This window comes from Meleagris gallopavo, chromosome 8 (genome assembly GCF_000146605.3).
Source record: "Meleagris gallopavo isolate NT-WF06-2002-E0010 breed Aviagen turkey brand Nicholas breeding stock chromosome 8, Turkey_5.1, whole genome shotgun sequence".
In the NCBI taxonomy this organism is placed as follows: Eukaryota; Metazoa; Chordata; class Aves; order Galliformes; family Phasianidae; genus Meleagris; species Meleagris gallopavo.
This window is the reverse complement of record NC_015018.2, coordinates 9944136-9958809: the sequence shown is the minus strand read 5'-3', so window position 1 is coordinate 9958809 and position 14674 is coordinate 9944136. Positions and strand designations below refer to the sequence as shown.

The following is a 14674-nucleotide window of genomic DNA, read 5'->3' as shown; positions in this document are numbered from 1 at the left end:
GGAGCTGCGTGGGGCGCCCGAGCGCGCGGGAAGCGTCCAGACCCTTCTGTGCCCCGCTGCCAGCGGGAAACGAGCCGTGCCTTACACTCGCCGTCTGTTCGGTGGCGGCGTGTGACGGGCCTTGACGTCACGCGTAGTAGAACCCTGCGGCTGACAGCGCGAGCGGTGCCCGCGGCCAGGGAAGCAGCGCTGCCGGGAGTGAGGTTAAAGTACAGCGCCGGTTTGGTTCTAGCCCTAACAGTAAACGAATGAGTCGTCTGTGGAAGTATGTAGCTGCTTGAATAGAGGGCAGGAATTTCATTTCTTCCCGGCTGGAGGTATATCTTGCCGTGGGAGCCTTGAAGCACTACAGCCGTACATCTTTTCCTCACTTGTGTTGCAGGTTGAAGCTCGTGCTGCAGTCGCTCTTACGGACATGTGAAAGTTGCAGTTGTATGGCTGTATCTGAACTGAAGACTTCTCCCATTTGATGTCCCCTTCTGAACGTGGTAGGATATAGCTAGGGAAATATTTGATCATGCGTCATCTCCTGAGATAGGTAAACAGAGCACAATGTATTTTAAGCTGTTTGGTTGGGTTTTGTTTGCGTGTTTGTTTTTGTTTTTGCGAGATCATAACAAGAGGCATTTTGCTTACTGTGTGTTGACTTTTGCAAAGAAAAATAGTTCACCCTAGTTCACCAATAGTTATGCTGCCAGCAGTCGTGCCGTTGGTTTACGTAACACTCTGGTGCTAGCTGATATCTGGCTTTTCTGAGCGGGTTTACACTGAAGCAATATATACGTAACCCTGCAGAATGCATGATTGAATGCATTGGTTGTGCGTTGTATTCCTCGTCGTGCTGTTGGTACTGTTTTCCCACTGTTGATGAAAACTTGAAGTGATTTTACACTGTGTCGCACTGATTCCTGAACTGCTCTGAAAACAGGGGGAAACTGATGTTGTGGGACTATAGCAAGAGTAATAGAGAAAAAGTCAGTTTAAGGTCTTCATCTGGGATACTGAAAATGTAAAGGAAGAAGAGTAATTTTGTATCTTGTGCAGATAGGCACAAAGTTTGTCAGCACAGAAACAAATACTTGCAACCTAGTCATGCTAGCAATGAGAGCTGACATGAGTTCGTATGTGTGGCCGCCTTCTACTGCAGAAGTAACCGTGAAGCTGTGGCCTATGATAATTTTAGTGCAAAATTGGGACTTTTGTTTGAGCTGTTTATTCTTTGGAATTGTAAGTTCAGTTGACTCACAGTTGTTTAAATATAATGATTGACATGTTTTATTCTTTATGTTGTGTAACTGCATTGATCAGAGCTGACCGTTTTTTTTCTTTCCAAGCTGTGAGTCAAGTGTTGTTTTTGGGGATCTTTTCAAAGCCATGCAGAGAGCTTTCTGGAACCAGGCAGCTCCCTGGGTTAATAAACTAGCCTGTACTTAGAAGTACCTTAGAAGATGTTTGAGGTCACCTCCACTGCCTAGAAATGGCAGTGACTGTAATTTGAATAGTTTAGAATTATAGAAGTTCCATAGAGGATAATATTTAAATTTTTGAAATAAACTTTGATAAGTCCCAGAACCTGCATATTTTAAAACTGAAATTTGAAGTGACCAGTAAAGGATCTTACTGAGGTTACTACAAATATTTTGTATTATTTGTGTGTACTTGTGGATTATGTGCTATCTAGGCAGTAAGAAATTTAAGGGACAATACTGAAAAGCTGTCCATTTTCCCTTTCTTGAACAGCTACGCATAAAGAAAATTCTAGAAAAGTGAAGCTGGAAGATCAGCAATCAAGAACATAAAAATGTTGTGCTGGGGAAATGCATCGTTTGGACAACTTGGACTGGGTGGAATTGATGAAGAGATTGTTTTAGAACCCAGAAAAAGTGACTTTTTCTTAAATAAAAGGATCAGAGATGTGGGGTGTGGACTAAGACACACTGTTTTTGTCCTGGATGATGGGACTGTTTATACGTGTGGATGCAATGACCTAGGACAACTAGGGCATGAAAAAGCCAGGAAAAGACCCGGTAAGTTGAGAAGAAATGAATTGCAGAGCATACCTGTGTTTGAATGTGTTTTTTCTCTTTGTGATGCTACATTAAGCCCAGGGCTGTTGGTGCTAGTGTGTATACTGAATTGTATGCACAGTAGTTCTTCCACGATTGGTCATATTTTTAACTGAAAAAACATCCCTTTGCTTGGATTGCGTGGCTGTGTCCCCGTATTTTTTGCCAGTTCAGCTAGACTGAGCAACTCCTTGTTTTCAGTATAGAATTGCTTCACCTAAGGCTGTAGAAGACTCACTGACCTGGCTGTAAGCCCAAGGGGGGATGACCTTCTTCAATACATGGATTATTATTGTCCCATATGGATGGGTTTGGCTGCTGGAACATACTGGAAATGAATATCTGGCATACCACAGTTGAGAAGCACATTGTGTGTTTTTAATACTGCAATGTATTGTATAGAGCACGTCTGATTAAAGCATGTGATTTAATTCTTCTTTTTTTAAAAACTAAAAACAGATGAAAAACTTCTGTACACATGCATTGCTAGAGGAATCGAATTTGGAAGAACCTAAAGGACGCAGTGTAAAACTTAAAGGGGCTTTTTTCCTTTTTTCTATGCTACTATGAGTTTCTGGTTCTCCCTGGTGCGGTTCTATAGCAGAGCTGGGTAAACATCTTGTAGGGACTGCAGAGGAGTGTGCACATGGGCTCCCCTCAGAGCTGTGCATGTGAGTCATATCTGCATGCTACTGAGAGGTGGAACAGTGCATCTGACAGTACTTCTGTAATAAGCATCTCGTAAGCAAGCTGAAAAGCCTTAGTAAGAGTTTATTCTGATAGCAGTTTTGCAAGTTACTTGGCACAATAATTGATACAAACTGTACATATGGAAACAAGAAAGTTAGTAGCTCTCTATTATGCAATATTCTAGTAATTCTTTGTTCAGAGTTTTGAATTTGATGCCAAATAAAGATTTTTCATGTAGTTGATGTGTAACTTAGGGCTAATTTAGACTTCAGTTGGGAAACAGTAAACGGGTGTTAAAGCTGATAAACTCATAAACTCTGTTTTGCGAATAGGAATAGAAACTCAACTTGTCAAACTTCTGAATACTTGCTACACTTTGCAAACAATGCTGGAATTGTCTTCTAACCCTTAAAAATATAATAGGATAACTAATTGAGCATTCTGGAGAGACTCAGTGTCTTTACAAATGGGTGCATGCTCTTCTGGATGTATTTCTGCTGGACAAAGATACTTTTGTCATTGACTGCTTGTCTTTGCCACCAGTGTCACCAGCGGTGCTATTTAGCTCTCTTACCTCTTGCCTTCCCTCAGAGCTCTACTGGTCACAGAGATTCTATGAATGATTCTTAAACCATGTTAGTTAGCAAAGTCAGGCTGGCTAGGTTAGCAGCTGGTAAGGATGGTCTGCCCTAATGTACGTGGTGTTGCCTGAACGAGCAAGTGTGAACATTACCTCTTCTACTGGCAGAGCTGTGGAGACCCTTATGAGCTAAGCTGGGCTGGCAACCTCTTTAATAACACCTGCTGTTAGCAGTATGAGTGATTGTTCGCTGCCTTTTTAAATTTTATTTTGTAAGCTGAGTGTCTGTCATGTTGCAGATACCATTAACTACCATTTTGGAACAGAATTAGGCTGCACTAGGCTGTTTATGCATTACATTGATGATACATAGGAGTTTTTATTGTGATTCTTAATCAGTAGTAGAATTCACACGTTTGAAAACTGGGCATAAGATTTTCAAGGAGGGAATTGTATACAGGAAGAAAAATCACAGGTACTTTAATGTTTGTTTTTCACAGGTGTGCATTGTACGTCTAGAAAAATTAAGCTTTAGGATCTGTTTCTACAGTGTTTTGCTTTATAAAGAGGACATTGTGCAGCTAATTGCAAAATCAGTAGCTTCAGTCTTTAATTGGCCCTGCCTCATTTTGCAGAGCCTTTTTGTTTATAATGAATAGGTGAATTCAACTTGCTGTGTTGAGGTGTTTTCCCAATTACATAAGTCTACACGTGTGTCATTTGACAGTGAATTTTGTTACTCATTCTCAGATAGCAAGGTTAGAAGAAGACATTGAAAAACAAAATCTGCAGGATTTGTGCAGTTTTGTATGTGACCGTGCCTGGTTAATTGCAAGAGCTCTTGTTTGGGTGGCAGACTTAACTTCTCCTAGAATGTTTATAATTCTAAGATAAGGATATTTTGGCAGAATTCTACGCTTGCTTTGGTGTCATTTCAGTGGACATCTAGGAGATAAATGACTGTAACTGTTGTGGATGGCATTAACTTGTTAATTGCTTTTCTTTTATTACTGACAACTTTTCTTATTTTCTTAGAGCATGTTGGTGCCCTGGATGCCCAAAATATTGTAGCTGTATCATGTGGAGAAGCCCACACTCTTGCATTAAATGACAAGGGTCAGGTATATGCTTGGGGTCTGGCTACTGATGGACAGCTTGGCTTGCCTGGAACAGAGGAATGCATCAGAGTGCCCAGGTTAAAAGCAATAAGTATATAGTAAAGTTATTTTCATTGAAAAAGCATACTTAAATCACACTGACCAGGCTATTCAGTTATAATTAAGAACACTCATTAGGAAGTGTGTTTTAGCTGTTATGCTTGCGTGCCTCAGACTGTTTATTTCCTTTCTCAAATAGTCAGTTTAGGTGAGAAATGTGCAGTGGGTTTGCTAAGGTTGTTTATAAATTGTCATCTGCTAAGAGTGGAGGTTACACTGGAAAAGTAACGTGTTTGTTATTTTTCAACATAAATAAAAACCCAAGTAACAATTCTTTAGAACGTGAGTAATTCTTAACTTGGCCGTGACTGTGTAAGTGTGGAAGATAGCAATAACTAATTTAAAGGTTATTCAATTCTGTATCAAATTTACAAGTCCCCAGGCCTTTCAGGAGTTCCCATTTCTCTCATCAAAATGAAAGCGTACTAGATTTACTGTAGCTTAAGGTTTGTATTTGCTGCTGCTTGATAATATTGTGTGATACCTACTTGCTCTGTAAGCAAATTTGAAGTTGGTGTTAGAGATTTAGAAAAAAGTATTCAAGTTTTAGAATGTAATTCAGCCTTTACAGCTAATATTGGTTTAAAAAAGAGTAATACGTTGTAAAACTTTTTATTTTGAAAACTAAAAAGGGAGAGTCTCCTCTTGCTTCTTTTATTCATTGCCTCCATTCAGCTATGACATCTCCGTCCTAGCATCTCTGAAGTACATATGCCTCCCTAATCTTTCATTTGTTTTTTTACTGAATTGATTAACTTGAAAATAAGACAATCACTGAAGACGTTGGAAAAGATGTTTTGACTTAAGATGTAACTAAATAGCTCTTAGAGCATTTGTTAGTTTCATGTACATTATTACAGTGAAAAGGACACATTGATGACTTTATCCTTTAATGTGACTTGCTATTTCATACCATGATCTAGTAGCTTAATTCCTTCTCTGTTTTCTTACCCCAATAGAAATATTAAAAGCTTATCAGAGATACAAATTGTGCAAGTTGCTTGTGGTTATTATCACTCACTTGCACTCTCAAAAGGTAAGCAAAATTCTTCTGGAGCTATATGTGGTTTCTTGTCTGGTAGTTCTATGGTTTTCAATGTTCTGTTTCACTTAACTTCAATTTTAAGAACAAATGTATAAACTGAGGCAGTGTTGAATATTCTTTCTTTTTTTCTTGTGCTTTTTTATGTATTGTCTCGCTTTCACACAATTTTCTTTTTTAATTAATCATTTTTTTCTTTTTCTTATCTCACTTCATTTTCACCCTGCTAGCATTCTGGTTTGTCACTGGCCTTTTGTTTTAGTTGTAAATTCCAGCTATCGAGGCTCGCAGGCACTTAATGCTATCTGCTTTTCTATTGCAAAGTGTTGGTTTTTGTTGGTGATTCTAAAGTTAATATTTAATTTTCTATGATAACCCACATTTTGAATAGTTAAACGTTTCTCAAAACTTTTCTGGGTGTGTGAATATACTTAGTTGGCCTCACTTGTGTCACAGCACCACGTGTCTATTAGATATAACTGCCAATAAGGACAAACATGAATTTAAATAAACTTCTTGTTTGTTTTTATTGTGACAAATGAGAGTTGTGTCCAAAAACTCTGAAACAAGTAGCTGCTGGACAGAGTTAATGTTCATTGTGGAAATCCATGGTGTTAAGGGGGGGAGAAGAGGACAGATTACTAAAGGATGGTAGTGTTTGAAAGTGTTACTGTTCTTTGTGGTTAAAATTTCAGCTGCATAAAGTGGAGAGGAGGGGTATTAATTGTATGCTGATCTTTTGAAATTTACGTTAATTTATACTGACTACCTGTGCCTTGATTCTCTGTGTAATTGTTCATGGACTTGTATTGATTTCTGTGCCATTCTGGCAGCTTTGCTCTGTATAATCTAGTGACATTCCTTTGTTTTGAGGATATATATTCTGAGATATAAACCTCAGACAAAGGGTTAACTTTATATGTATAAAATATATTTAAAAATATTTCTATATTTGTGTATATGTCTATAGAATGTATTTAAAATTAGACATATATATATAAAAATACAGCATAAATGAAATGGCCTGCATTTCAAGAGATAGACCTGAATGTTTGATACCTTGATAAACACTTTGTTGGAAAAAAAAATGGAGATAGAAGGGACATAGATAATGTTACTGTTTGAAAATTAGCCTGTTAGCTAAGGTGTACCATATCTTTGTTATTAGGTGTTCATCCTAATGATAATGAGCATTGGTTGTTCATAAAGTTATTTTCTTTTGGGGATAATGAATGCATAAATAGCTCTCTGACTTGTGTTTCGTGAAAATAAAATTATGTGTTTTTAACTTTATTAGGCACCAAATTACTTTATTCTTCATCAATTATATATTTAATACAATGTCTTAAAATATTTGCATATGAAAAATAAGTCTGCTACTATATGAAAGCTGAAGTGAGGCTTGTGATTGGAAATGGAAGCCTTTGCATGTTTGACATGCAGCTTTGGCGAGTTCTCTGCATTAGAGTGTGTGCAGTGATGGAACTCTCCATGGAGGAGCATCTTGATTCGTGATAAGGGAGCACCATTTATCTGTCACTGCTGCAACTGGAATGTTGAGAAAAGCGCTGAGGGTTGGAAACATTATTTAAATATTTGGGTTGAACAGGAACGCTTTGCTTCAGAAGTGTTCAGTGATTTGCGTGCATTTTCAAACTGAAAAATGGTTGAGAGTAAGTGTCTGACTTAGCTTTTACTTTTTCTTGAAGTAAATAAATCTTATATAATTAAATTATATTGATTGTATTTCTTTTCTTATTTGAACAGGAAGTGAAGTGTTTTCCTGGGGACAAAATAAATATGGCCAGCTGGGCTTAGGTTACGAGTATAAAAAACAAAACTCCCCACATGTGATTAAATCTCTGCTGGGAATCCCTTTTGCACAGATTGCAGCAGGAGGAGCTCACAGTTTTGTATTAACTCTTTCTGGAGCCATCTTTGGATGGGGACGCAACAAATTTGGACAGCTGGGTCTTAATGATGATAATGGTGAGTAGTCATTGCTACAGTAAAGCATCATGCTTAAAGTCCTGGTTTGTGAATGTGAAGCTACCAGTATTCCTAAAATAGTAGTGGACAGAACAAGCCTTTGTTGACCACGTTCTGATGGTGCCAATGTTGTGCAAGATTATATAAGGAGGACAGAGTTAGGCTTTTTTTTTTTTTTTTTTTTTTTGTCCTTGCTCCAATGGCTATTTTGTAGTGAAAATTCTGGCAGCATTATGTTGAAATTCTAGTCTGCTTGGCTTCTGTTCTCTTCCTGTGAGTAGATTTTTCTTTGTGACAGGCTTTCAGAGTGGCTTTCTGTGCACTAGCTATTAGATGTCTTCATTGTTTATTACCATTATGTGGATATTGTCCTTTCTCAGGCCACATGTGGTGAACACTTTGTGATTTTTCAGCTGTTTCCAGAATTTTCTCTATCAGGGTGATGATACTCATCAACAACTTCAAAAAGCAGTTAGGTTAGACAAAAATTGGTTTCTCTTGCAGCTCTGTTACTCTGTAAGTACGGTACCAGGGCACAGGAGTATATGCTGTCAAGTTCCTTCAGTATACAGTCAGCTATAGAATCTATAGCTGGTTCAGTGATTTGATGTTCTCTCACCGGTCCATTGTTCCCAACATCCTCTCAAATCAATAGAAAAATAGATTGTAATTAAGAAACATATTTGAATTCATGCTTTAAATGTGGCCATACTTATGTATTAAGAGATTTACACAGACTTTCTGTAATTTTCTGGTGAAATCAATTTTTTTGTGGGAAAGTTCAGCTTCTTCTACACAGTCTTTGCAAAATTCTTTGCAAAATTGATGACTTTTTTTTTCTTCCTCAGTAAAATCTATTTTTGCTTATGTTTAGATAGGGTCTTTTTCCAGACATCTTTATAGACATTAAGTATTAACATTTAGAAACATTACTTTATGCAGCTTGATGACTTAAGTTGATCTGTTGCCAGCCTGGAAGGAAGTTAGTTATACCTGTTGACTACTCCATGTTCCACGCTATTAGTCATTTGATAGCATTGAACTATCACCGATGGCTTCATAATGGAATGCTTTGAAATAGTGAAACACAGAAACATGTTGTCTCTTTTCTGTTGTCATGGTCAATGGCAGGCATGATGCATGGCTCCCTATTTTATTATTTACATATTAACATCTGGTCAATCATGTGAAAATGAGGATATTTGCTACAAAATAACTCAATATAGTAATTCTGTTTCTTTTTCTGTAGTGACCTTACCACCTCAAAGATGTATAGGTTCAGCCACAGCAATTGTATTTTGTTAACAGATTTAAAACGCTTCTTTGTTTGAAACAGAGTAAGAATGAATGGGTGAAATTATTTGTTTTTTGATTTTTGTTTTCAAAATAATCTGTTGCTGTATTAAATCTCTCAGACAGGTATGTTCCTACTCTGCTGAAGTCACTGAGAACTCAGAAGGTTGTTCATATATGTTGTGGAGAAGATCATACTGCTGCCCTTACAAAGGTACAACATTTAAAAATGCTTATGCTTTCATTTTCAATATTTTAAAGAGAAAATGCTACCTGACTAGGAAATAACAAATAAAACTTCTTCAGTGTTAATTGGACGAAATCGAGGAAGTGCTGTAAGAATGGTTAAATAATTGGGGAAAAAATGCAAAAAAATCTTTCTGTAGTTTTAAAATCTTGTCAGACATGGTAAAGGTGGCCATAGAAAATAGAGCATTTTTGATAAGGCAGTGTGTGTTGCATTATTAAAATTGTGCAGGTATTTACATTAGTGTATGCTAAAGAGATTAGCTGCTTTTGGAATGTAACACCTCCAGCATTGTTGCTTTTATCACCAGTCAGATGAGGTTAATATTGAATTCAAACTCCATGCCCAGGGGGTTGGCATTATGTGGTTTTCTAAAGAGTTTTCTTATTGAGTTGCATTTTTCTACTTAGGTACTGAAGAAATTGGGAATGTACATAATCCTCTAGAAAGTATATTTTAGTGTGAGGGTCTACTGAAAATCGACCATTGATTTCAAGGCCAGTGTGGAGGGTGGTGATGAGGAAGGGGTGGGGGTCAAAAAAAAATAAATGTATTCTGTTCATGCAGAGATGTTGGAATCAAAACAGAGAGCTTAGATGTACCATGCTGCTGTGTGCATAATTTGGAGTCTCATGTTTGTTTGAGGTTTGGGAACTTTAAGGAGAGACATGGAAAGTAACGCTGGAGCTTTGTCTCATCTTAGTGATGGGCAGTGCATTTCAGGCATCAAGTGATGTGTAGCCTTACTCTGTGGTGGGTAAAGTAGTACATGTACATCTTTCTCTAAATGCTTGACTCCTGTACCTCCCTGTCTGTGTTCTGATACTTGAATTCAATTTCAGCATTTAGATAAAACGTACCGATTTATAAACGGAATATTTTGGGCTTGCATCAGTAGAGAATTCTGACTGATGAATATTTGGACAAGTGGCAAAGCGTTTATTTTCTGAGTCTGTATTCAGAATGTTGTAAGAGATGTTGGAATTTTTCAATTAACTATTTAAAATGTTTTATTTTTAAAGGAGAAGATCAGTATTTACTTTTGGAGAATGTATACTTCTTGGTGTGTGTGTGTGTGTGTGTTTCAATTTTTGCACTGCTACAAATGAAAAGTTTTGAAGAATATGGTCTGCTTCAGTGTGGCCATACCTTATATACTTTACATAAGCTGATGTTTCTGCAGTGAAAGGAAAAATAAACTGTTCAAATCAACTGTTCACAAAGAATTTGTGTTATGAAATATTTTCTTCTACTTAATAGAAAAGATGTGGCAACTTTGCATTCTAAAATTGATATTTATGTATCGTTCAAGGTTATGGAAACACAGAATGTAAAGAAAACAGCAATTTATAACTTGTGTTATAATGTTTTTTCCCTTTTTCATGTACGCAAGTTTACTTCAGGCTTGCTTTAAAGCTGATAGACTCAAAATATTGAATTTACTGTAAATTCTACAAATTTGTTAGCTGTATGAATCCATTTCCCTTTGCATGACAGGCCTTGAAGAACCAGGGGTCTTGACTTTTGTAGATGGTACTGTGTATGTGTGTGACCTTTTCTCAAGCCCTTCTGAAATACAGAAAAACCTGTCACTACTTGTTATTCTGATTCAGTTAATGAACCTGTTGGTTTTTCTTAGCGGACGCTGCCATTTTAATGATGATTTCCAGCAGAGGTCCAATCTGTTGCAGAGTAAGAAACAGCTTTACAATTTCAAAGCATGTCAAAATGGAAAGTTTTAAAGTTGTTGTAAGGTAAGTTGTATAACTTTAGAAAATGTTTCTGATTTAATATTCATTTATTTAAGTTTTTGGTTAATTTCTTGATAAATTAATCAAAAACATTTCTAAAAATTGACTTGCCTTACAACAGCATTGAAAATTTCTGTTTTGTCTTTTCAAATAATGAAGTTAACTATTTCAGTCATACTGCTCACTCTGCATTGTCCTTCTGAGGAGGACAGCTTCCTATTTAATCATTGTTTTAAAGATTTCACTCAGTGTTTAAAATCCAAACTACACTTCTTAATAGTGTGAGTTTATATTACCATCATAGTCATTATGAAATCTGGAGAGGAGGAAAGGATGAGGATTAGTGCCTGTCAGTAACACAAGTTAATGCCAGAACTGCTGCATACTAATGTGAAATTACAAGGCTGAGATTTAACACAAATAAGGTAATAGCTGTGATAGCAATGCTGCATCTTCATGATAGTAATAACCTTGTGATCTTTCTGTGACTCAGGGACCTCTTGTGCAAATCTATTTTCTGTCCTTTCCCCACAGTTCCAAAATTATCAGAGAAGGTGATTTATTAAACTCCCTTTTCTTACAATTTTCTTGTTCCAAGACATATTATTATTTTAATCCACATAATTTATTTGTTTAGGAAGGTGGGGTTTTTACATTTGGAGCTGGAGGCTATGGTCAGTTGGGACACAACTCTACCAGCCATGAGATAAACCCAAGGAAAGTTTTTGAACTGATGGGAAGTCTTGTCACACAGATAACTTGTGGCAGGTAAGGTCTGTTTTGCACAAGCACTGTGAATCTTATTAACACTTGCTTTGTGTAATACTTCGTGTAAATTTTAATATAAAAAAAATTTTTCTTTAACCTTTCTTTTGTAGAAGATAGTCTCTAGTGAAAGGTAGATGCTGTAGTGAGGTTTTAAAAACATTCACTAGAACTAGTATGAAAGTTTCAATATTTGAGAGCTCTCATTATCTGAACTGAAAATGTTAATAATCATTTTATTATTATAAATAATAACAAAATTATTATAATAAAATAATTATTGCTTATTGCTGTCATTTAATTATTCCCTATTAAAGAAAGAGGGTGTTTGGAGAGGGCTGTGTGCTTCGTTGAGGATAAGCATAAGATTTGGGAGCGTAGCTCATTATGTGAATGATCCATAAAACTAAACTACACTTCAGTTCATAATGCTTTTTGTGGTATTCATGTTATAATAGCACCCAAGAAATGGGATAAACTGTCAACACAGATGAAAATGTCCTCGTCCAAAACACTTAATTTTAGCAATTTTTGACAAATTTTGTTATTTGGATTTTTAAAAAATGTATATTATGCAATCCTTTCTTCATAACAAATTGGACCTTTTTCATTTGGTGAACTCAGTACTGGTTGTTCCTAAGTGGATGATAGGAGAGCAGGCAACTAGTGTTGGGATGAGGAACTGTAGAATTATTGGATCATTCAAGGCTGTCTGGCCTGACTCCCCTGCAATGAACTGGGACACCTACAGCTTCATCAGGAGCTCAGAGCCCCATGCAGCTAGGGGCAGGGTGGGATGCAACCAATCTGGTACAAACTAAACATTTTTGAACGTCCAGAGAGATGCTCAAAGGATCAAACTGTTTGCAGGCTTCAAGGCAAAACCTGGCATCTCCATTCCTTGAACGTTTCCAGGAAAATGTTTTGACAGTGTTGTCAGTGATGGTGCATTGCCAATAGGGATGTGGAGTGTTTACAGGACCTTTCAGATACTGTTTAACAAAATTCTTAGGTTGGCCTGTGCAAAGCATGTTGTGATGCTGAGAATTTTGTTTCTGAATTCTGTTTCCCTTAGGCAGCACACTACTGCATTTGTTCCTTCGTCTGGAAGAATTTACTCTTTTGGACTTGGAGGTAACGGGCAATTAGGTACAGGAACAACCAGTAATAGGAAAAGTCCCTTCACAGTAAAAGGAAACTGGCTTCCTTACAGTACTCAGTGCCTGATACCTGCAGGTAAGCAACACCTGGCATATTTACTTTTTGGACTTGTGTCCCTTAGTAAGTGTTTTGCCAGTCTTGAGATTGGACTATAATTGTTTCCTTCTTACTAGTTTGTTTTCACTGTGCTCTGGTCTCTTAAAGTCCATTTCTGCAGTGAGAAGTACTTGCAAAAATTACTTAAATGTGCTGTTGGGTTTGGTACCTTGTTAGCACTAGAGCATTAGCTTATAGCTCTTGTTGCTTACCTCTGTTGAAGTTGGCTTTAATGGTTGCATTGTGAAGAACTACTGACACTGAGCTTATGTAACAAATGAACTGTTTCCCAACTGAATTTATTGCAGCATCTTGAGTATTTCTCAAATTCACTTATTCAGTTGCCTTTGTTTTATTGTTATTGCAGACAGTGAGCAGTATTATTGTGTAAAAAGAATTTTCTCTGGTGGGGACCAAAGTTTTGCACACTACTTTTATCCACAGGTAACAAATTAAATATACTTTGGAATGAAAATATTTAAAACTCAGCTTCATTTTTTTCTGATGCACTTAAAGAGATTTTGATATTGAGGATGCAGAACTACATTGTAATATTTTAGAGCATGGAAGCACAAGACATTGCAGCAGTTTAGCAGTGAAGACTTGGATAGAGTTTGTGTGTTAGCTGTCAGTAAAGCATTTTGGCACAAGCTTTTTGCTGAGTGGTGAATGTGTGCCTTTCTTTCCTTTTAATGGAATCACAGAGTAGTTGAGGCTGAAAGGGAACTCTGGGTCCCTCTGATCAAACCTCCCTGCTCAAGCAGGGCCTGTCTGAGCAGGTTGCCTAGGGTCAGGTTAGGTGGCTTTTGAATATCTCAAAGGAGGAGACTGCACAACTTCTCCGAGACAGCCTGTTTCAGTGCTCAAAATCACCTTTCCCTTTCAAAAAGTAAAAGGTGAGTGAATACTTGAGCTCTTCCTCCCCACCCATCTTCAGTCCTGACTGCAGTTATGCTGTGTTCTGCTCTGTGGTCAATATAGCATTCCACAGCGATGAGGAAACAAGTGGAGCTAAAAATGATAAATGGAGGCTGTTTGTATTGATAATTTTGTGCTAGTGTTAAAATAGTAACTTTCTTTAAGAGAGTAAGAATTGATCTGTGTAAATTGTACTGTGTGTGTTGGAGGGGGGAATGGTAAGGTGGGAGTATGATGGAAAGGAAGCACCATTAGACAATGACTTGGGAAGAGGGATGTCTGGATTTGTATAGGGGATATTTCTAAATAGTAGCCTAGATTTAGATTTTAGACTGTAGGGTTTAATGAAGCAACATGAGTTGGAAATGTGGAGTGAAAACGAAACAAACACAAAAACAACTGATCAGGCAGTGAAGGGAAACAGTAAGGTTTTAGGGGAAAACATGTTTGTTTGTCAAGCAAAACTGAGTACAGGTCAGGCTTACAGTGGCCTTTTATTCCTACACCTGTTCTGATTGTGAAGAATTAAGTTTTTCTCACACTGTATGTGATAGAAGTTTGTTTAACAGGTGTTAAACAGCTGTGGTAGCAAAGGCTCAAAACTTCTCTATTAAAATTATTTTCTCAAAAAAGATTCTACTGTGCAAGTTTCATAATTGCTGAAGTAGATTCTGACTAATTGAGGTGGACTCTATGAATGCAGTTATTGTATTGTACAAGAAGCATTAGCAATAGCTGGACTTTGGTGCTGCAAAAACATCCCTTTTAGCACTTCTTAGTTTGTCAATTTGCATTGAATTCTTTCAAAGTTATGTGAGTACTGTACTCCTGGGACCCGTGTGCCCTTGCCAGCTAAGGG

At 37.2% G+C, this 14674-nt stretch overlaps 1 protein-coding gene across 3 annotated transcripts in view; it reads left to right on the top strand.

Moving 5' to 3' along the window:
• The first annotated feature begins 84 nt into the window (after positions 1–84).
• HERC4 (HECT and RLD domain containing E3 ubiquitin protein ligase 4) overlaps positions 85–14674 on the top strand; it is a 30490-nt gene continuing 15900 nt past the window's right edge. The window contains exons 1-10 of one of the 3 annotated variants that reach the window (XM_010714266.3): positions 85–265; positions 383–488; positions 1741–2027; positions 4372–4531; positions 5513–5589; positions 7363–7584; positions 9000–9091; positions 11513–11643; positions 12716–12876; positions 13265–13341. In XM_010714266.3, the coding sequence (XP_010712568.1) occupies positions 1802–2027; positions 4372–4531; positions 5513–5589; positions 7363–7584; positions 9000–9091; positions 11513–11643; positions 12716–12876; positions 13265–13341 (1146 nt within the window). In that variant the 5' untranslated portion in view covers positions 85–265; positions 383–488; positions 1741–1801. Of the gene's footprint in view, positions 266–382; positions 539–1740; positions 2028–4371; positions 4532–5512; positions 5590–7362; positions 7585–8999; positions 9092–11512; positions 11644–12715; positions 12877–13264; positions 13342–14674 lie in introns of all 3 variants that reach the window. The other 2 variants (XM_010714265.3, XM_010714267.3) reach the window with 2 other exon arrangements.